This window comes from Rhincodon typus, chromosome 11 (genome assembly GCF_021869965.1).
Source record: "Rhincodon typus isolate 14 chromosome 11, sRhiTyp1.1, whole genome shotgun sequence".
Lineage (NCBI taxonomy): Eukaryota > Metazoa > Chordata > Chondrichthyes > Orectolobiformes > Rhincodontidae > Rhincodon > Rhincodon typus.
In genome coordinates, this window is record NC_063342.1 from 31,495,810 (window position 1) to 31,520,380 (window position 24,571).

General features: G+C 39.8%; 1 protein-coding gene across 2 annotated transcripts in view; it reads right to left on the minus strand.

The window, feature by feature from the left end:
* ildr2 (immunoglobulin-like domain containing receptor 2) overlaps positions 1 to 24,571 on the minus strand; it is a 123,608-nt gene that overhangs the window by 63,197 nt on the left and 35,840 nt on the right. For both annotated transcript variants that reach the window (XM_048603251.1, XM_048603252.1), the window contains exon 3: positions 999 to 1,337. In XM_048603251.1, the coding sequence (XP_048459208.1) occupies positions 999 to 1,337 (339 nt within the window). The remainder of the gene's footprint in view (positions 1 to 998; positions 1,338 to 24,571) is intronic.

Here is a 24,571-nt window from a genome sequence, read left to right on the forward strand (position 1 = left end):
TACAAGATAATAACTATAGTCATCATCATTGCAACTTGCAATGCAGTCTTTTACTGCAATGAGGTTGAGTTTTGACTGCAGCAGGCAACTGATGAGTTCCTTCATAACACGCAAGTGTCTCAAACATTGTTTCTTACTGAGGTTCGGGCACCAGAATTTTGCTATGAGTATATATGGCCTCCTACTGAAAGCCCTTCATTCTCCTCCACCATCTTCCATTTCCAGTAGCTGGTTGCATTATACAGGCCCTCTGTTTGTTCTCTCAGTTGTTTTGTAATCAAGGGGAATGCCTATCAGTGCACCCATGTCCAGGAGCAATTGGTCTATGCGATAACCACGAACTCAGCAAAACATACATCAACAGTACATTCCCCGCTAGTCATTTGACACTTAAAACAATTATGGAAAGCTTAAAAAAAATGTGTATAGTAGTGGTGAAAGCCAGAAAAAGTAAACTAGCAACTAAACCGTAAGCAGTTAATGATCACTTTAAAGAGCATTGCTAGGGGGATTTCAGGCTGCTTAATATGCCTATGGTTGTGCCAGGTTAAGAGAAAACATTGGCTGGCACATTGAGCTGCAAAGTAGCAGCATTGAAGCATGCTGATTGACAACTGATCTGCCTGCTCAGAAGATTGCAATAGATGTTGAGTACATGCATACAGTGACAGCTGGAGTGTGTTGCATCAATCTCATGCAGACTGTTGACACTATTGTGGATCCCAAATGGCAGTCATAATACCCAGAACAAACATTACTGAGCTCACTTTTATCCCATCAATTGTGTAGAAAGGGGTTGTGTTTATGCAAGCTAAGAATGTCACAACAGCGTCAACTTGAAATAGAATGGAATGATTGTTCTAACAAATATTAAGTTAACTCATTATTTACACCCCTTATGCAATTAGTTATGCAATAAAAAGTGAGTGATAAAAATATCCAATTCATGTACCATCCTTATTCATTGAATGTAATTTGTTGGAAGTAAAAATCCTTACTATTGATAATGGTGATTTCTCGTCCTTTGTAGTACTCTCCTAAGGTGACTGCAGAACCCTGACGGGAAGCCACAATTCGGACAGTACGACTGTTGTCTGCACAGTCTAGATATGGGTCCCACGTAGGACTCTGTTCTTTCTGGCTGATGACGTGTGCAGCTGTGCTGTGAATGCTGAAGGCATCTCTAGTACGGTCCTTGCAGTATGATTTAAAGCGCCACTGTACCACTGGTTGTTGGGCAGATGTAGTTGAATACTGACAATGTAGAACAACAGGCTGGAACAACATAGCTATTTTTTTCTGTTCTGAAATGGTCACTTGAACACCAAGGGATACACCTGCAAGTATAAGAAAAAATGAGGTAGCATGAACAAGACTTCAGTTTACTTCAAAAATAAATTTTCTTGTGTTCAAATTGGGTCACATCAATGATTCAAAATCTCATTTAATTCAGATTCTTGCAATCCAACTTCGATGGGCTGTTATGGTCCCATTATATTGTCACAAGGCTAACTAATGTAGCAAACACTATTAAATATTCATTTTGAATAAAATTCCTGCCAGACATTTTTATGAAATGATTTATCCTTTACTGGTTTATAATCGAACCCAGATGGTTTCAGGAATACCCCTTAGTTCTGGTTATAAATTTGGTTATACTGTATATACCTTTTTTGGGGTTCAGTTGTGTCAGTTATTCCCATAAAGAATCTGGATGATTTTTAAAAGGGTATTTACTCACATGGTCTTATACATGATTTGGGGGTTGGTTAGCTCAGCTGGCTGGACAGCTGGCTTGCAGTACAGAGTGACACCAACAATGTGGGATCAATTCCTGCACTGGTTGAGGTTACCATGAAGGATCCTCCTTCTCAACCTCTCCCCTCACTGAGGCATGGTCATCCTCAGGTTAAGCCACCAACAGTCATCTCTCTCCAATGAGAGAGCAGCGCTCTATGGTGCAGTAGGACAACGGAGACTTTAGTAGTAGATTAATCTGGCTGTGACTATTAATACCTCACTTGTGACCTATACTGGATATTAACAATTTCCATATATGCCGTATGCCTGATACAAATTAATAAGCTGCTTTAGTTCACAGTGAGATAGGTAGGTGGAACAATAGTTATGATCAAACTCACTTGACTCAGTTATTATAATTTATCCACTCATGACACAAAATGCAAAATTTGGGTTTCCCACAATAACGATTTAAACAAAATATCTTCTAACTAGCATTTCCAAACTCCTTGTCTTAAAAAGTTTAGCTTTAATAAAATCTTACTATGGTCATGGCCTTCCTGGATCATCAACCTTCCTTTCTGATCCTATGCCTTCTCAAAAACCTGACATGGTGGCCTTTTATTGTCACCATTTAGATTTAAATCATCAGGCAACCCAAATATTAACTAATAGTTGTTATGTACTGAAATATTTCCAAGACTTGACTTTACTTCTGTAGCAACTCAACGGCCCTGAAAAGTTAAAAGTGAGCAACTTCAAAAGTTGTTGTTTTGGACAGAAAAATAATGGCCTGAACCTCTCTGTCATTGTAAAGATGACTCTGGAGGCCTCGATCCTGACATCACCCTCATCCCCAGGTGAACACAATACTTTGTTTTCAGAGGAGTGGGCAGTAATGAGAACAGGATAGCTTTTACATTGCTGTTTTATATGTAGAATGCAACTGCCTCTGTCATGTTTGATTTTTATTATCAAGAAATGTCTAGTAGGAACTGATCAAACATTTGAGAATTTGCTTAGCTACTTAAGATACCACTTTGGAGAAAGGTACACTTCTGCATGTATTTCTGGATTTTCAATTCTAACTTCATTGATGAATACTGTACATACTAATTTATTACAAAGTGAAAATTATCTAGTACACTGGCATCATCTTGCACCCGATATAGATTTATTAGTATACCAACTGATCTGAAAACACATTTGCAAAACTACATTAAAAAGAATCTTCTATTCAAATGTGTTAATTTTTCAGCTTTCTATAGCAACCCTTTCAGCACATATATAATTCAACAAAATAACTTTCTAATATAGGCACCTTATTGTGAAGCAGTATGTCATAATACAGTTCTGTAGAGGTGTTCAACTGGTTGCCTTTAACAGAAATTCAATAGCAAATGGAAAGAAACGGAAAACAAAACTAATGTTCCGAATGGACTTGTTTCCATCCGAGCTTGTTGTATATTGAATAACTTTAAAAGACTTTTTGCTATTTTGTCATATGGTTTTTTAAAAAAAGATCAAATCATTAGTAGAATTACAGAGTACTGTATAAAGTCATATTTGCACTGTAGTTCTAATTTTAGACTCATTTAAAACAAATATTTTGGCATTTTGTGATGTCTGAAAATTGCAACATATGCAATTGTCTTTATAAAGTTCAATCCCCCACATGTTACTTAGGAATTTCCATATTAATTACTAACATGTTGAAGAATTCAATATTTTTCTGTATTTTCTTTCAGCCACTTGGAAGAGGATTTCATCTGTGTAACAAAAACGTATTCCAACTTTCTGTGTTATTGGTTTATGATCCATTTAAAAATAATACAAAGGAATTGCTCCCGCTCAACCAGAAGTGTAGCATTGACTAAATAAAATGCCTTAATCTAAGTTTTAGAAAGTTACTGTGACAAAATTGTATTTTGCCTGTGTTGCCCTGAGCTGAGATTTTTACGTTTTTATTTTTCGCAACAATAAGTCAGCAGATTTAAAATCACACTCTTCCTAATTTACATTCTAGCACAATGGTAAAAGAAAGAAGTTATATATTATCATTGGTATTTTACACCATTGTGATAAGTTGCATTTTTTTTGTACCATCCAAGTACATGGATATTATAATGCTTGATTCAGATCACAAGACCACAAGATGTAGGAGCAGAAGCAGGCCATTCAGCCCATCAAGATCTGCTCTACAATTCAACGAGATCATGGCTAATCTGATATTCCTCAACTTTAATTTCCTGTCTTTTCCCTATAAGCCTGGATTCCCTTACTGATGATTAATCTCTCTTAACAACCAAGCCTGAACAGCCCTCTGCTTTTATTCACTTTGAAGAAAGCTTAGCTAAGGCTGATAATGAGGTGCCTTATGCTCACATACCAAAGGCTTGCTTGATAGGTTCTTGAACTTTACTAACTCAGTATTATTTATTTTTCCTACAAGACCCAAAGTGGCAAAAAAGGTCAGTGAAGTTCAGCAGTATGTTACCAAAACCACAAGTTTAGAGTTTCAGTTGAGAACTAGACAAGATACAGATGGAGTTAAAAAAAAATGTTGCAGAAGTGGAAGTATGTAATATTAGTAATAAATAAAATACAGGTTTTAACTTACAACTTGAAGTTGAAGTTGAACAGGCCAATAAAATTGCATACCATTTCGAATGACTTCAGCAGTTCTGGAAAGGGGACGGAGCCAGAGCCAAAAGTACAGAGATTTTAACAGGGGCTGAATAAAATTTGGGTTTTCTTCAATATTCTACAAGAATAAATTATATAGTACCTATAATTTAATTACAGAAAAACAAATAAATAAATAAATAAATATAGGCATGGAACAGATAGTCAGAATGGAACAGTAGAGCTGAGTTTCATCAGCATAACTGCGAATCCAGCCCTGTCATTCAACTTGCAAGTTGAGCCAGTGATTATTTGTCTAGACTATTTGAATATAATCCATAACGTTTCAATTAGAATATCATACACCATCATGTTCCATTAACGCATTTCTTTTAGTCTATAATTTTAGATAACCTACATAAAAGCAATAATTTTTGTGCTTATGTTTTTTAATGTAAAAAAGACATCATTTTAATAAAGTTTTGCTCATCATGGTATTACAACTTAAGTTGTAAGAAAATGTAGGAACAGAAGCATTTTTTAAAATATTGAATTATGTAGATCAATTGTTTTAACTGGAGAGTTCAATTCCTTTGTTCACTTTGAACTTAAGATGTGGGAGACATGGCAGGATTACAAAACAGCATTTCCTCATCACGTACTTCCTAAAAGGTCACAATGGTATCCTTAGAAACAAAGCTTGTGGCCTTTTTTATATGATACATAGTGGAGGTCATTTTCATCTCAAACTACATACCTCCAGGAATTTTAAGCTTTTGTGGAACTCTGCACTAAGATAATAAAAAAGACTAAACTGTAATTGCTTTGAATTTTATTAACTGTAGTTAATAAAAAAAAGTGAAAATGACAACATGGCTCTGAACATTACTATGATTTTGCTGAACAAATATATTGGAGAACATTTTTGCTGATCTGTACTTCTTCACGAGAGGATGCATATATTTAAAAAGTTGCAAAAAGCAATCAGCTTGAAAATTATTGTTGCAGTTGCCACAGAACAACAATAGCCCATTGTAAAACCTGATGTTAAAACGTATTAGTAAGTAGCATATTGGAAGTTCTTGGTCAAAACTGATAAAGGAGGTAAATGAATTGTAATATTTGGTCACAGTGTGTTAAAAGGCTAAAATGAATTACAAATCTTTTGACATGATTCTACTTATTAACAAAACTTATTACCTCCAGTTGCCAGTTTTCCTAGGAAGCCCTATTTTTTTCTGTTTCTTTATTTGAAGGCTATGGGCGGAATCTTTCCAGTCCTTGAACAACAAGGGCAATGGCGAGTCAGTTGAGAAATTATGGCGAGAATGGGAAATTAGATTCTTGGCATCAAGAGAAAGAAGACTGATTTCCACTCAAGGTTTAAACAGCATGACATGAACCTCACCAGTGAGCATCGAGAGGCCCATTTGCATACATTTACATATTGTTATAAGCTTTTCTCGGCTCATTTATATGCAGTTCACTATTCTCCCATGTGACAGACAGTAACCAGACAATGACAATCGCCAGTATGAAAGTCAGAGCAGGTACCTGGTACTTCCAGCTCATTTGCTCTCCCAGGCCTCCACTGTGACCAGCAGTCTCCAGGATCTCAGGGCACGCTTCTGGACAGTGACTGACGACACCCCTTATCCGTGGAGGTTGGCATCAGACATGCACTAGCCTCAACATAGTATCATGGTACCTCTTTGATTCACTTAGAAAAACAGTTACCCACCAGTACCAAGTGCAACATCTTCCATTGCAACACCCGCTTTGGAGCAGCCTGCGCCTCGGGGCTCTTTGCATGCTCTCTCACTCACTTCGCATCTACTTGGATGCTCACAGCGTCTCTGCCATGCTTTGCCTTTGGCACTTTGCCACCTCATTCAGAGCTGAGAGGCTTACAGTATTTCTATCTTGCCTTGCCTTTTAGTACAGGCACAAACCCAGGCTGCTTGTCATGATTGTCAACAATGATCAGTCAAGAGGGTGGACATGTTCCACAATATAATACCACGCTACATCAATGTCACTTTGTGACTGGAGCAAAGACACTGCATGTAATTTTATCAAAAGGCCATGTCTCAAAAGTTTAAGGGGCGTAGTCCTCAGTCAAGTCAAGAGGGGGCGCTATCGTCAGTCAGGAGGGTAGAAGCACATTAAGTCAAGGGCATCATCCAATATCAGTCCAGGTGCTTGGACATGATCAGTCAGTCACTTGGGGTAGTCAGGGATAGGGGCTTTGTATAATTATAGTTCAGGGAGTGGGCCATGGTCAGTCCTGCATGTCCAGTGCAATGAGTCTGGAATTAGCATGAGTCAATCGGGGAACTGCACCGAGATCAGTCAGGGTTTGATCATTCATTAGTCAGGGTTGTTCATCCAATTAATTAATTAATTATTGGGGTAGGTCATGGTCTGTCCAGATGGACAGTCTACGCAGACAATCAAGGAGGTATCAGCGGTGACTGCTGTGGTAGGGATGTTGGGGATGTCAATCTTGGGCACTGGAGACAACATACTGAGCTGCAGAGGGGACAATAATTGTGATACAAGGGTATGAAACGTCAGCGCACTGGAGGACATGAGATAATGTGGGACGGTAGTCATCAATGAGGATGGTCATCATCAGCCTGGCTTTGACAGAGTGGGTGTGGTCAGGGCAGCACAATAGCTGGCATGGCTAGGCTCAAGGCAATTTCTTTAAGGCAGCTGTATCCTTCCTTCTGTACAAAGACCAAAACGTAGGCCAGGTGTTGACTTCCTAAAGTCAAATACAATACCAGCACAATTTCCCTACTCTTGTACTCAAAACTTCATGCAATAAAGGCAAACATACCATTTATTTTCTTAAATCTACCTGCAAGTTAAAATTCTTGTATGAAAACTAAATTTCTTTGAACACTAACATTAAATAGCTTATCATTGATTTAAAGTATCCTTTTCTATTCTTCCTAGCAAAGTGAATAGCCTCATCTCCCATATTATATTCTATTTGCCACTTCTTGCCCACTCACTTAATCTGTCTTTATCCCTTTGCAGATTCTGTCTCTTCCTCACAGCTTTCTTTATCATTTAGTTCTGTACAGTGAGCAAGGCTGGAAATATTACACTTAGTCCCTTCATCTAAGCTACAAATAGGAACATGGGGGCATGTGACTTAGAAACAGGAGTAGGTCATTTGGCCCTTTGAGTTTGCTTTGCCATTCAATAGAAAGCAACAGTTGCCAATGGATAAACAACATGTTCTTACTCTTGTTTTGTTCCTTCAATTGCTCTTATGTCCATGCTAATGTATCCCCACTACCAGCCCTTCACTTTCACAACAATCTTTCATTTGGCACTTTGAAAATAAAAATTCAGTTTGAAAATCCTAATATAACTACATCCACTGATTATTCTTTATCTGCCATGTTAGTTAAATGACGAAAAAGAATTCCCATTCATAAAATCAGTTTGACTCCATACAAACATAATTAGCATTTTCCAAGAGCCCTATTATAGTTCCTTAATAATAGGACCAACATTTTCCAAATGATTAATATCAGGCTAACTGACCTGGATTTTTGTTCTCGCTTCCTAATTTTATGAATCGTGGTGTTCCATTTGTTACCTTCCAATCCATTGGGACTGTTTGTAATACTGGGTCTTCTAGAAAATCACAACCAGCAAACTCATTATCTCTGCATCAAGCTCTTCTAGACTAATCTAGGATATAGACCACTGAAGCCAGGCCAAATTCCATTAACTTACTAATCAATCCCATTAATTTCTCAGGTACATTTTCTTTAATTACTTTATGTTCCTTAGTCTCTTAGGCCATTGGTTCCCCAGTATTTCTGATCATTTTTGTGCCTTTTACTATGAAGGCAGGCACAAAATACTTATTTAATATCTTTCACTTCCTCAACCCCTATCATATTTTTTCCTGTCTCAGGTGTTAATTAGGCATCCATGTTTATTTTCACTAACCCTCTTACATGCCTGTAGAAACTTACAATATAGCTAGTTTCTGCTCATTTTCTGCTTTTGTCCCTTTTATTAATTTTTCATTATTCTTCATTGCTATCTTAAAATCTCCGTCAACTGTCAGGCTTATTTATTGTCAATATTATAAGCCTTTTCATTAAATCTTAAACTATTCTTAATAGCTTTAGTTAGCTACAGATGGGCCACTTTGTCCATTGAGTTTTTATTTCTCAATGAGATTGCGAATAATTAACTATTACTTTAAGTGTTCACTGCAAGTGAATTGTATCACATTACAGTCACTCCTGGTCAGAGGACCTCCTTTCTATCTTGCGTGTATGATTAGCTCCTATCTTTCATCACCATCCAACCCTGTCTATGTAATGGTGGCACGGTGGCTCAGTGGTTGGCACTGCTGCCTCACAGCGCCAGGAACTTGGGTTCAATTCCACTCTCGGGCAACTGCCTATGTGGAGTTTGCACATTCTCCCTTTGTCTGTGTGGGTTTCCTCCGGGTGCTCCAGATTCCACCCACGGTCCAAAGATGTTCAGGTTAGGTGGATTGTGTAGATTAGGTGGGTTATTGAGGGATGGGTCTGGGTGGGATGCTCTGAGGGTTGGTGTGGACTTGTTGGGCCGAAGGGCCTGTTTCCACACTGTAGGGATTCTATGCCCTCAGTTTTCACGTGAAGCCCTCCAATAAAATGGACAGCAGCAATAATCAGCAGACCACTATGGTAATTGATCACTACCACCTCACTCAAACCAGCAAAGCATCTTATCACCACCGATGTACTTAATGTTTCACTACTTTAGCAGAATTATTAATCTATTTCAATAATGTTTCCATTAAAATTGTAGACCAAGGAATCTCATACTATCGTCCTCTAACTTTACCAACAATAATTTCAGGACTGTAGTGGATTTAACAAGTGCTTATTGGTGAGTGAAATAAATTCTGTACATGAAGTTTGATCATTTTTTGACTTTGACATCTTGGTAGATCAAGTAGTGGCAATTCTAGTTAAAACAGTTTGACCAGCTCTCTTGGTAATATTGCACACATTTTGTTATTAATCTGTGAAGTCCTAACGTAATAAATATACTTGGTTATGACAATGGAGCATTCTTAAGGCTTAAAGTTGAGCTGTCTATTCAAGTACAAGTTGAAACAATACAAATCAAATAAGCCAGAAGAGTGCTTGACCTTTCTGAAAAAGGCTGGTGTAGATTCAGCTGACAGAGCTCAAAGCTACTCAGCAAAAGTTAGATATCGTCATATTTCAATGGTCAAGGTAGATCATCTGTACAAGAAAACCATAAACAGCATGAAGTAAAATGACACTTACACACGGACACCACAGTCCTAGGCAGATATTGTTCACAGTGTCATTGCAGCCAACTCAAATCAGAGCAAATGGGAAAGATGGCTTCCAGGCAAAAAACTTTGAAGGGATGCAGGAGGGCATAATCAGTTGTAAAAAGAGGCCCACTGATTTTCTTATAAAAGGCAGCAAGTTACCTACAAGTGTCATTGCATAACTCATGATTCTTTTAGGCTTTCTGTCTGCACAAAGCAGCAACAATTTCCACACAATCTGACTGTTAGACTCAAAAGACCATGGATGCAAAATGTGGACCTACACTATCTGTGGGGACAGCACTGCAGAAGCTGATTACTCTCCTTAAGATTGCCATTGCACTCCCAGCCACTTCGACACAGCCTGCACTTTGGACAATCTTGAGAAGAGTATTCATACAGGCACCCCTGTAAGCGGCAGAGCTGCTGAATTAAATTATATCAAGACATCACACAGTCCAACCTGATGATGCGATGCCCATTTTCCAAACTTGGATCATGCAGATCCATTCAATGAATTTGAACACAAAAGGTCAAGCATTCAGGTGTCTTGGACCAGTGTTATTTAAAGGGCTAGGTAACCAGCTTGTAGATAAAGGTAGTTTTGAAAAACATAAGCTATTTAAAGTATCTGGGAGTACAGTGAGGTGCTTTTACAGGTGTTATAATGAATTGCTGACTTTATCAAGCAGTGCTGCTACATTGGAAGAGGAGTAGGTGACCTGTCCACACAAAGATCACAAAAGGTTTGGGGCACCAGTAGCTGTACCTCTGGATATCCAAGACAATATGTAGATGGAGCACAGGTGCTGAACTCCATGTTCTTTGACAGGGACAGGAGGCTTTCTGGCAGGGTAGCCAATACATTTAGCAGCCTGATGTGCATGTCCATCAGAGCCCTAGTGTATAGGGTGGCACAGTGGCTCAGTGGTTAGTATTGCTGTGTAACAGCGCCAGGGACCCGGGTTTGATTCCACCCTCAGGCGACTGTCTGTGTGCAGTCTGCACATTCTTCCTGTGTCTGCGTGGATTTCCTCTGGGTGCTCCGGTTTCCTCCCACAGTCCAAAGATGTGCAGGTTAGGTGGATTGGTGATGCTAAATTGCCCATAGTGTTTAGGGATGTGTAGATTAGGTAGGTTACAGGGGGATGGGTCTGGGTGGGATGTCTGAGGGTTGGTGTGGACTTGTTGGGCCGAAGGGCCTGTTTCCACACTGTAGGGTTTCCATTCTATGATATTGCTCCACCAAATTCATTGGAGACCCTGTAGGAGAACTTATCCATGACATTTCCCTCCGATGACCTGCACATGTACCATCCATTATCGCCTGCCTTGGCTGCAATCCAGTTGTGCCTACTGACTCATCACATGCTGAACCCAACTCCACATCAGTATTTAAGTGATGTGCAATGCCAATAGCTGAACTGCATGAGTCAGATCAAACAGCCTCTTAATGAATGCTGTGCTGTCTGTTGCTTTCTTTCCTCCTCCTACAACTGTGACTGCTGTTTTAAGCAGATGACCATTTTTGAGTGCCTGAAAGCAGAACATCAGAAGATGAAGTTTAGGGCCAGGCAAGGAGAAATGGAGTAAGAAATCTATGGTGACATAATCTCAGGCACAACCATTCCATCATCCTTGATGTTCTCAGCAATGCCAGATGCCAAGGACTTTGTAACAACTGCATCTTGATGCACAGACTCATCTCTTCTGTAGGGCTGAGGAGACAGTGCATCCTATTTCCTTACAGGCACGACTCCGTCCTGTAATGTGCCAGTTTGTCTTGCAAGAGCAGGGAACTTCTGAGTGAGCATTCTATGTTTGAGTCAAGTGCCTTCCACTGCTCAGTAGTTGAAGATATATACAGTCAGTAAGAGGTGGTAGTGAAGTAGATCAGTGTTGGAAACATGTATGAAGATGAGGTGGAACATCTGAATATTAGGCATGAGTGGTGGGTGGCAGGATGTTCTGCTGGGTAAGTGATAGGGTTGTAGTGCATTGAGCAAAATGATAGACTGGTAGATATTGTGTGAAGATATGAAGGTACATCTGCTGATCTTGATAATCAAATGAGGTTGGTAGACTTCATGTGGTATTTTATTTGGTCTTCTGGTCCCAGTTGCTGCTGTGTGATCTCCCTGAACATCTATAAGGACCTCCAATTTCCCTTCCACCCTCAAGTGAACCAAGATATTTGTCGTCCTGCCCACTTCCATCACAAAGACATCCAGATTTACATTTGTGGCCCCATGACCCCTGGTTACAGGTGCTCCATTTTATTTTCTTTGGATTGCAGCAATAATATTCTGCACAGCCACCTTCAGTGTAGCTACCCTTTAGGATGAAAAAAACAGACTTTAAGAACAGAATGCTAGCTGCCTCATAAGTTACCAACAAATGTTTCTAGTTTCCCTGCTGCATTCAGGGCATCCACCAGCACAGCAGATGCACAATCTTAAATTACACTCACAGAAATTAGGTGGCCGCATTAAATTTGCAAATTACTACTCCAATGGAACTGGGTCAAGGAGGGGTTCAAATTGTGGGCCCCCACACCTAAAAATTGGTCCATTCCAATTTTTAGGTCCTTAATATATCTTATCGTTGACAGCAAAGCATTTCTTTGCCAATGTAATTGTTACAGTTTCTTCTTCCTTATCCGTTTAACAGCTGTTACGTTATTGGCTTCAATGGAATTATTCTCTTGAATATATTCCATAGTGTTCTGCCAATAGCACCAGTGATTAACATCGACACATTGTGATTTCAAGCTGTCACTAAGCAGTTTTCCATCAGCATGCTGTGTGCACTTTTGGGACAAGGAAAAAGATGTCAATGAGGACAATGGACAATTTTTCCTCCCCAGTATCAGCATAGACTGTTACAAGCCAAGTAAGAGTCAGCAAGTTGTAAAACTACCTCTAAAATTTCCTCAAATATGTGATTTATTTCCAAGGATACACTTGGTATAAACTATGAATTTTTCAACTTTCACTGTCGGCCACCTTTATGATCTTTCTTAGCAAAATACTGTGTTCTATGCCAATTAACGAGGGCTTTATGCTGTATCCTCAGGTTTATTCGGAGCTGGACTTTGACTGCCTGCATTCATTTTAACTAAAACCTTGGCCAGAAAATTCAGTTATGTAGCATCTGCGGTTTCAGCTGTAGGTTTGGCTCTAGAATGGCTTCTATGTCACATGCACACTTTACCAGGGCCATGCTTGACACCCTTTTCAGCAGGCCATTAGTGTGAGCATGGGAGCATGCACTGTAAACAGTTGGTAATGTTAGTGTGTAACATTAATTTTAGTCTAATGGCACTATTTACAACCTGAATAATCCATATCATGCATTCTCCTAAACTTGCACAACTGACCATGCAGGAAGGACATCCCATCCCATATACTCCTACCCATTGCTACTGTAGTAGCTGTGGTATGGGTTTTAGAAACCTGCACATGTCCTTGCACGTGGACTTGCAGGACAACTCCATGGAGTTCTGGGTCTAAAAAGCCCACCTTCAGACTGCAATACCTTAGCATTGGTGCCAACAGTCTGGGCTGGCTGGATTTTGGCATTGGCAGAGTAGCAGTAGTGGGAGTACCTGATGGGAGCCAGCTACCCTGAACTCTTTTGCGTTTCTGAAATCTCTCCCACCAATTTCCCAGTAATCCCAACAGTTTGTTATAGGATAGATTGCTCGACTGCTGTGAGATCTTGCAACCCATTTTAAACCCCGGTATCTGCAGCCAGTCTGCACTTGTGTGGCAAAAAGCTGCTCCTACATGGTTACAAGTTAATCTTACATGACCTCAATCTGAGTACATCATTCAGATCTTTAAAATTTCTTTCCAGTCTCTGACCTCTCCTAGCCACAGAATTTATTATAACTGATCCCATTTGGTTCTGGTCAATGGTAACCCTACAATGTTGATCGTGGAGCATTCAGTAACGTTAATACCATTGATTTCATTTGATTAATTATTGTCACGTGTACCAAGATACAGTGAAAAGTATTGTTTTTCATGCTATCGAGACAAATCATACCTTACATAAGCAAGGCCAGCATTTATTGACCAGTCCGAATTGCCCCTTTGTGAAGGTTGTGTTAAACTGCTTTCTTAAACCACTGCAATCAGTGGGAAGGCGATATACACTTTTTTTAAAAACCGAAGGAACTGCAGATGCTGTGAATCAGGAACAAAAACAAAGTTGCTGGAAAAGCTCAGCAAGTCTGGCAACATCTGTGGAGGAGAAAACAGAGTTAACGTTTCGGGTCCAGTGAAGAAGGGTCACAGGAGAAAACAGAGTCAACGTTTCGGGTCCGGTGACCCTTCTTCACTGGACCCGAAACGTTAACTCTGTTTTCTCCTTCACAAATGCTCCAGACCTGCTGAGATTTTCCAGCAACTTTATTTTTCTACATTTTTTATTTCACTCATGGAATGGGGGCATCTCTGGCTGACCAGAATTTTTTTACTGCCTGTCCCTAGTTGCCCTTGAGAAGGTGGTGGGTGAGCTGCCTTCTTGAACTGCTGCAGTCCATGTGTTGTAGGTAGACCCACAACCCTCTAAGGGGGCATTGAAAAGAATATATAAAACAAAAGCTGTGGGTGCACCTACACCTCACTGACTTGCAATGTTGTTATGATGGGAGTGCTGGGATTCTGAAGAATGACAATATTGTTCCAAGTCATGATGATGTTTGGCTTTGAGGGAACTTGCAGGTGTTGGTATTCCCATGCATTTGCTGCCCTTTTTCTTCTAGATGTTAGCGATTGCAGATTTGAAGAGGTGCTGTTGAAGGAGACTTGGTGAGTCACTGCATTGCATTTTGCAGATGCTGCCACTGTATTTTGGTGGTTGAGGTTGTGAATGTTGAAGATGGTGGGTGTGGTGTCAATTAAGTCCTGGATACTGTTGAGCTTCTTGAGTATTGTTGATGTTGCACTCATCCAGATAAGTGGACAATATTCCATCTCACTCCTGACTTGTGCCTGAAAGATAGTTGTCAATCATTTGGAAGTCAGAAGGGGAGTTACATCTTGCAGAATTCCCAATCTCTGATCTCTTGTAGCCACAGAATTTATTATAACTAATCCTATTTGGTTCTAGACAATTGGAAACCCTACAATGTTGATAGTGGAGCATTCAGTAACGGTAATATATTTGATTTGATTTATTATTGTCACATGTACCAAGATAAGTGAAAAGTATTGTTTTTCATGCTATCCAGACAAATCATACCTTACATAAATACAGAATGCAGAGAAGGTGCAGGGAAAGATCAACTCTAATATATAAGAATATCAAGATGTGGAGGGAAGTGGGGCTTTGGTGATGGGATTGTTGGGTTGTCTCATGTTTAAGATAGTCATTGCCTAGCTTTTGTGTAATACAAATGCTACTCACGATTTATCAGCTAAAGTTTGGATGTTGTCCAGTTTTGCTGCATTTGGACATGGACTTCTTCTGTATCTGAGGAATTGTAAATAGTGTTTCACATTGCGCACTTATAAGGAACTATCCCACTTCTGACCTTACGATGGAAGGAAGGTTATTAAATGAAGCAGGTGAACATAGTTAGACCTAGGATATTATCCTGAGGACCTTGTACAATGATGTCTTAAGACTGTCCAGCAACCATAACCATCTTCCTTTGCACCTGCTATGACTCCAATCAGCAGGTATCCCCCAATTCCCAGTCTTGCTAGGGTCCTTGATGGCTTACTCGATCAAATGTTGGCTGGTTGTTAAAGGAAGTAATTCTCACCTCAAACCTGGCAATGAGCTCTTTTGTCCATTTTTGGACCAAGTCTACAATGAATTCCAAGTCTGGAACTGAGTGGCTCTGGTACCTAAATAAGGGCAACTTTGTGGGCATGAAGCTGAACCAGTTGAAATGAAAAGGCACACTAGGCTAGGGGCTAGATCAATAAAGCTATAATGGGGATTTAAGGGAATATTCAGAATACGCAGAATAAATGTTTCCCCACCATAAATAAATAACCTCAAAGGAGGAAACATCATCCAAGGTTAACTAAAGAATTTAAAAAGAAACAGTTAAATTTTAGGCCAAAGTGCTTAACTGCGTAGATGATTTGTGGGTCAGATAGATTCTTGATAAGTAGGGCAATCAAAGGTTATGGGGAAAGGGAAAGAACGTGGACGTGAGAAGTGTTAGTTGAGCCATGATTCCATTGAATGGCAGAGCGGTTTCATGGGTCCAAATGGCCTCCTCCTGTTCCTATTTCTTTTGGTCTTATGAATATGAAGAACAGCAGAAAATTACTGAAAGGTTAATCGGGATTAACTAATCAGAATTAGGAATGCTAGCTAGGAATGTAGAAACTGATAGCAAGAATTTATCTTTGTATTTAAAAAAAGGAAAAGAAAGAGTGAGTTAAGTGAGTTTTGGCCCCTTAGTGAGGAGGTTAATAGGAGATAATAAGGAAATGGCAGGTGAAGCGAACAAATATTTTGCCTCTGGCTTTACTATAGAGGATACAAAATCATTCCAGTAATTGCTATAAATCAGGGGTGGAAGGAAGAGATAAACTTAAAATTCCAATCCTGAGGCAAATACTACAAAGCAAACTGATGGAGCTACTGGCTCTCAAGTCTTCAAGTCCAGACGTACTGCATCCTAGGGCCTTAAAAGAGTTGGCTAATGAGGTAGAAGATGTGTTGACATTAATTTTCTAAAATTCCCCAACACACGAAATGTTCCAACTGACTTAATGATTCCAGTTTGGGTTTCTCCAGGGACACTCAGCTCCTGACCTCATTACAGTTTTGGTTCAAACACGGACAAAAGAGCTGAATTCCAGCGGTGAGGAGAGAGTGACAGTCCTTGACATCAAAGCTGCATTCAACTGTGTGTGGCATCGAGGTGCCCTAGCAAATCTGGAATCAATGGGTATCAGGGGGCAAACACTCTGTTGGTTGGTGTCATACCTGACACATAGGAAGATTATTGTGGTGGTCGGAGGTCAATCATCTCAGTTTCAGGGCGTCTCTGCAGCAGTTCCTCAGGGTAGTGTCCTAGGCCCAACCATCTTCAGCTGCTGTACCAATGACGTTTCCCTCCTCCATAAAGGTCAGAAGTGGGGATGTTCACCAATGATTGCACAATGTTCAGCACCATTCATGACTCCTCAGATACTGAAGCAGTCCATATTCAAATGCAACAAGACATGGACAATATCCAAGATTGGGCTGACAAGTGACAAGTAACATCCATGCCACACAAATGCCAGGCTATGACTATCACCAATAAGAGACAATCTACCCACCATTCCTTGATAGTCAATGGTGTTCCAATCTCTGAATCCCCCACTATCAACATCCTGGGGGGGTTACCAGTGATCATAAACTCAACTGGACTCACCACATAAACACAGTGGCTACAATAGCAGGTCAGAGGCTGGGGATACTGCGGCGAGTAACTCACCTCCTGAATCCCCAAAGCCTGTCCACCATCTACAAGGCATAAGTCAGGAGGGTGATGTAATACTTCCACCTGTCTGGATGGATACAGCTCCAACAACACTCAAAAAACTTGACACCATCCAAGGCAAAGCAACCCGTTGATTAGCACTACATCCACTCCCTCCACCACCAATGCTCAGTAGCATCTGTGTGTACTGTCTACAAGATGCACTGCAATAATTCACCAAATATCCTCAGATAGCACCTTCCAAACCCACACCACATTCTGACATGGAAATATATTGCTGTTCTTTCACTGTCACTGGGTCAAAATCCTGAAATTCCCTCCCTAATGGCATTATGGGTCAACCCACAGCAGGTGGGCTGCAGCGGTTCAAGACGGCAGCTCACCACCACCTTCTCAAAGGCAACTACAGACAGGCTGGCCAGCCAGCAATGCCTACATCCCACAAATGAATGGAAAAAAAAAAATTGACTGTAACGTAACAAATAGAACTCCTCTATTCAAGAAGGGAGGGAGACATAAAACAGGAAACTTAGGCCAGTTAGCGCATCATTAATCGATCATTAATGTGATTGTGGCTGTACACTTATAAAAATTCAAGGTAAGCAGAAAGAGTCAGCATGGCTTCATCAAAGGCAAGTCATATTGAATGAATTTATTGGAATTCTTTGAAGAAGTGACATTCACTGTGGATAAAGTGGAGCCTGCAGGTGTATTAAACATGGATTTACAGAAGGCATTGATATCAATGCCATATCAAAGGTTACTGTAAGAAATAAAACCGCATGATGTAGGGGGTAGGGGGTAATGGATAGAAGGTTGCCTCCTAACATAGAACAAAGTATGCAGAAATGTATCTTTGTTTAATTGGTAGGCTGTGATGACTGGGGTCCTGCAGGGCTCTGTGCTGGGGCCCCAATTTTTTTTACAATTTACTTCAGTGATTTAGATGAATGGAACAAAAGCATTGCAGCTAAATTCACAGGTGACACCAAGATAGGTAGGGAAGTACATTGTGAGGAAGACAGAAGGAAGTTGCAGACAGATATAGATAGGCTGGGTATGTGGACAAAAATCTGGCAGATTGGAGTATAATATGGCAACATGTGCAGTTATTCACTTTGGAGAGAAAAATAGAACAATTGGAGTATTACCTAAATGGAGAACAACTGGAGAAGTCTTAGGTGCAGAGAATTTAGGTGCTCCAGTGTATGAGTCACAAAATGTGACTTCTTTCTTTATCAAACTCTCAATATCCCTTGACATCCAGGGTTCCCTGGACTTGCTACCCTTGCACTTCAAACTTAGAGGAACACGCTGGTCCTGAACTCTCACTATACTACTTTTAAAAGATGCCCATTTTCCAAATGTAGACTTATTGGCAAGTAGCAATTCTCAGTCCATGATTGCTAGATCCTGTCTAGTGATATTGAAATTGGTTTTCCCATAATTTAGACACTTAACATCTGCACAATGCTTATTCCTCTTCATAATGACTTTGAATGCACAATGCTTATTCCTCTTCATAATGACTTTGAAACTTACAGAGTTACGGTCAGTATCCCCAAAATGCTTGGGTCATTGTAAGACAGAGGTGTCTTATCAGACAGGGAAATCAAGGGATAACGGGAGGAGACGCAAATGTGGAATTCAAAACACAAACAGATCAGGCATAATCTGACTGAATGGTGGTGCAGTCTGGAGAGGATGAATGAACTTTGCTCCTATTTCATATGTTTACATGCTTACAGCATCTGCAGCTTGTAAATCAGGATTGTGGCACTGAGGGCAAATGGGATGTGATAAAGAGGATAAAATGAACATGGTGTCATCTTCAGGAGTTGTAACTAATCCATTGAGGGCATATGCTGTCTCCCATCAGGATGAAGACATGCAGCCATATCTACCCCACCTATAGCTATGCCATTGCTTGCAGTTCTGTACCATTTTGTCTAGTAAATGCAACCTGTTGAAGTGATTTGCCTATCATTGTTGACGTGCAACATACGTAAGTTGTGATATATGGGTCTGCAGCTTGCAAGAGTATGAAGTGTGTGACCATGAGGTGAAGCTATGAATGTGAAGTTTAAGTTTTGATTGATGAAGATTGTTGGTAGGCCTGTGAAGGAGGGGTGGTGAAGTGAGAAGTGTTTGAAATTATTAGCTCAGGTGCAAGGATATGTTATGTGAACATGCTTACAGTAGCCTTGACCCTTCACATGAGATTACTTAATTTCTTTTGGCACTGTATTCAGCCCTTTGGGACTTGTCTGCTGGCATAGATGTAAACAATTATCTGCTCCTACTGTCAGTCTGGAAGGTCTTCTGGTCCATATGGATAGAGGACCTGTCTTTTGTTGTCTACCTTCCAACTTCAGTGTCCTTTAGGGAGCACTGGAATACTCTGAATGTTCTTTTGCACCCTATTCAAGGTTTTTTTTCTTGGACACTCTTCCCCATTGTCCAGAACCTGTCACAGTCAAAATGCACTTCCCCCTTTAAGAGATGCTGGCTGGTTTTGAGTGGTTCGAGTCTCCACAATCTTGAGAATACACACCCCTGCTGGAGTGGGCAGTCACTCAGTGAGTTTAATTCTGTATGCATGTACCATCATGGTAATGAGCAGACAGAATGATGTTTGCATGCTAACAGCATCAGAAATAGTGGGCAGAATCTACGTCCATTTTCAAGGACCACTAAAGCTCATGCCCTCTTCCCTTATATCCATTAGAAAGATGAGACTCACATCCAGTTAGGATCATGCTGAATTCAAACCTTAGAAACAGGCGACAGGGAAGCAGTCTAACATTGTGGCACATTAGATTGGCCAAATTTAATACCTCCCATTCACTGTTTGTAGTAAAAAATGTCAGTGCTTTTCATTGAACAGATTTATAATACAATTTGTCCTGGAGAAACTACTGCAACAAGGCAAATTCAGAGAGGACTGAACTCCTGTAGGATAAGTCATTGTTAACACTGATTTCAACCCACACTGGGAGTCTGCACTTGCTGAATTTACTCAACTGAGAAACAACAATAATGTCAATAGTGCACTTTTTAAATTTTTGTTTTGCTGATGTTCCAGGAGTTTCATTCTGAAATGAACCACTCCCAGTTCAGCAACACAATGTCAGCATCAAACACGCCTAGGTCATGGACAACATTTTTGCTGCACAATAAGATTCCGTGTTCCTTGGCCCAAGAATAACCTCAAAAGAGCAATCCCTTCAGTACTCCTTGGGAGCAAAAATAAACCATTTATGTGACTCTTTGACATAGTTCAAAACTAATCCCATTATTCAACTGATACAAATATTTATTCCCTGTCTCAGCCACCGCCTAGGACAAAACATTACATGTTCCAAAAGTAACTCTTTGAAGAAATCTCTCTGAATATTTGTTTTCACTCTCCTAGTTACCATTTTAAATCAACACCTCTCCATTAGATATCCCATATAGAGGGAACTGTATTTTCCTTTCATGGTACATTATATAAGTCTCCTCTCAAGCCTCACCTGGCCCAATGGAACTTCGGTCAATATCTCAACTCATACTCATAACTATACTGTTATCATTTTGGCTTCATTCCATATTGCATGTTGCTTCATGCAATTCATGTGCTTTCTATAATGAACAGCCACAAGTTGCATGCAATGCATTAATTGTGACCTAATCACCACTTTGTGGATTAAACGTTAGTACCTTGCTCTTGTAGTTTTCATTCTATTGCTTAAAAAATATATGCAGGAGTCTACAGACGTAAGGAGTGGTGAGGCTTTTGAGGATTTGTAAACAAGGATGTGAATTTTTAAAAAAGCAAGATTTTGCTTAACTGAGAGCAATGTTGTTCAGCGAGCAACTCGACTTTGAAGTGTGTGAGGACACAAACAGCAGAGCTTTGTATGGCCTCAGCATTATAGAAAGTGAAGGGAGGCCCACTGGGAGAGCATTGGAATTGTCAAGTCTAGGGGTAATAAAAAGGCACAGATGACAGTTTCAGCACATAAGATAAGGGAGATGTGGATTTGGATGATGTGATAGAATTCTAATTTCTTTTAATAACTTTGGTTCCAGTGGGTTGGCTAGCATAAGTTTTACTGTTATTTTCCAGAATTTCTTTTTTGAAAGTTAGTTTAATCAGTCTTTCGTTAACTTCTTCTACTACAATTGTGCTCTTACTTCCACAATCATTTGTGAAAAGAAATGCAAAATATTTATTTAACTTCTGCCTTACTTTCCTCTTCCAAAATTTTATCTTGCATGATTCTACCATCTCTAAACCATTATTTTTTTTTTTTTACTTGCTTTTAAAATCATGTTTAATCTCTGTTATCATTTTGACATTACACAACAAATCCCTGTTGTCTTTTCCAGAATTCCATGTTTGAATCCCTCCAGTCAAGTTTCCAGCCCTGTCACAATTGATATAGCCAATTGATTGTGACACAGGTAAACTATTCTTCCATGTGTGACCTGTCTGCAGTCTTTGACACAGTTTACAACACCATCCTCTTCCAACGCCTCTCTACTATCATTCAGCTTAGATGAGACCAGTTACCTGGTTCCATTTCTACTTGATTGTAGTCAAACAATCACCTTTAATAGTCACCTACTTCCCTGGTCATTCAGAGTGATCTCACAACAAAAAAAGAACCAATGCTTGGTCACCTCCTATTTCTCATCGAATGCTTACCCTGGGCAACATTTTCCAATAAATCAGAAAACTTCCCAAAACAATGGGAAATTCTCAGAAGTAGGAATGGGCAACAGCTCAGCCGCCCACCTCTGCTCAGCAGGTAGAGGTCAAGTGATTTCATTAAGCAGCCGGTTAATGAGCAGGACCTGCCCCACCCCATCCCCAACCCCCAAAATTGTCCCCATTGCTGGGACAGAACCCTGTCACATGAAGAGACAGTCACGTAACCTGGGTTAACCTCTCAATGGATTTCCAGGAGGTGGGTCTTCTTTCTTGGTACATCATGGCCTACAAGGGGAGCCACCATTGGTACTAACACAGATACAAAAGGGTTCAACCCTCTGATCACTTCAGTCTGCCTACCTAGTCCTAAAATTGCTCTTTAAAGGGATTGTTGTGGGTAAGTTACCACAAGCTACCTTTAATTCAAGCACTTAAGAAATCTCAGACATTTTTTTACTGTGAAATAGAGCTGCTCTTGCCTGCTCCCGAAAACCTCACCCCAGCTAAGGATCTACATTCAGTCCCAGGACTTCACACCGGTTGGTAAAATTTCCATCATTACTTTTGAACACCACCAACAACTCTGTTCTCTAGTCACAGACACTATCCTTCTCTGGCAATTAGGAGGTTGATACTTTGGTGTCATATTTAACCTCAAGATGAGCTTTCAAAACAGGTGTCCATCCATAACTAAGACTGTATACCTCAACTCTGTAACATTGTCTGACTTCAGCCTCACATTTCTCCATTCATCCATGCCTTTGTTACCTCTATATTTGATGATGCTAACTCACTCCTGATCAAATCTCCAAAACAAATCTCTAACCTAACTACTTCTTCCCTCCCCCTGCCCCATCTCTGCATTCTACTCTCCACAAATTTGATGCCATCCAAAGTTCATGTCCTAACTTGCACCATAATCTCTTCCACTCATTTTTTTCTTTGCTCACTTGGCAACACTAACTCACAATGGCTTGATTTTAAAATTCTCATCCTGGTTTTAAAAATCCTCCATGGTCTCATCCCTCCCTGATCTGCTCCTGTTCCACAACTATCTGCATTATCTGCACAGTTTTAACTCCGGGTGTTGAGCACACTGATTTTAATTTCTCACCCATTGATAGATATTCTTCTTAGCTGCCTAACTCCTGAGTTTTGGGACCCCCTCTCTAAAACTGTTCACCTCTCTGCCTTGCTTTTTTCCTTAACAGAATTCCTCTAAACCTATCGTAAAGTGGCTTGGTGTCAAATTGTGTTTTATAATGTCCCGTGAAACAACTTGGATATTTTGTTACATTAATGTAATTTTATAAATGCAAGTTGTTATTGCACTACACTTTAACATCCTTAAGATCTTTAGTATTGTTAATCCTAATATCATGGCATTTTAAGTTTCAATACAATGTTAGTATCTCCATTCATGGAAGACTTTATTTTGACGCACTCCCTTCTCATCTTATAGGACTATTGTTATTTTGTACTCTGTGCATCTCGTGTATGTGATTTTTACCTGCCAGTTAGTTTGAATCAGAGTTTTGCACATGTTGCAGTGCATGGCAGGAGAAGGAAGAGAGATTAACAAGAAGAACATTTGACTAAAGTCCAGAGGTCAAAGTGGCAGATATGAATGTGTCAGCAACAGAGTGGCTAAAACACAGACTGGTGAGGTGGAAGTTAGCAGTCTTTCGTAACTGCAAAAGTTATGGGATCGATCTCGAATACAATACTACATTCATAATTAGTCTGGTTTAGCTAAAGGAAAACAAATCTCTAACCTAACTACTATTGCCACTCAAGGAAGTCTCTTATAAGAGAATGAGAGGATTCACTCACTAACTAATGGCATTTTTTCCATTCAATGCATGATGCTCTGAATTTTTTGTTATCTTCAATGTTAACATTGCTTCATTGATTGTCCAAGTTTTGAGGGATCAATTAAATAAAAGCTTAGATAAAATTTTCTGAAGGGTCAAGACCCGAAACATCAATTTTCCTGTTCCTCTAATGCTGCCTGGCCTGCTGTGTTCCTCCAGCTCCACACTGTTATCTCTGACTCCAGCATTGGCAGTTCTTACTATCTCTCGATAAAAGCTCTGCCATTATTCAGATTATATCCTTAGAATTCAAACCCCTACCCTCTGTAATTAAAGTTATACAGAAATCTTAGATGTATCTGCAGCACAGACTTAAAATCAGACATAATTAGAAACCTACAGAGAACTGCTCAGAAAGAAATGGTTAAAATAATTTTGCCATTTCAGTTATATTTAATGGAAAAGTAAATAGCTAAATGCAGTGAAGTCCACTACAATTTAATGTATAATCCATAGGAAACCAAATTGACGCACAATTCAGAATCAAATGGGACTTTGCAGTATTTGTCCACCATTATTTTTATAATATTTTGCCCTTTAGCCAAGACCCTCTCTTATGTCAGGCAAGGCACAATTTTTATTTTCAAATGTGTACAAATTTATAGAAGACTGCACACAAAATAGCTATTTATGTTGAGCTGGAAATCAAATAGGAGCAGATTCAGCAAGTGACTAAGGAATATTGCTTGACAAGTTTCATCCTCTCCATGGCCTCTTGGAAAGTTCCATTAAAACTTCTGAGTTTAAAAAGGTCAAGGTCATCAAGCAATTCTGGCCCAGAGAATAACAAAATGTCTTTAAAGCTGGGAATTAACTTTACATATTTCAGAAGCTCC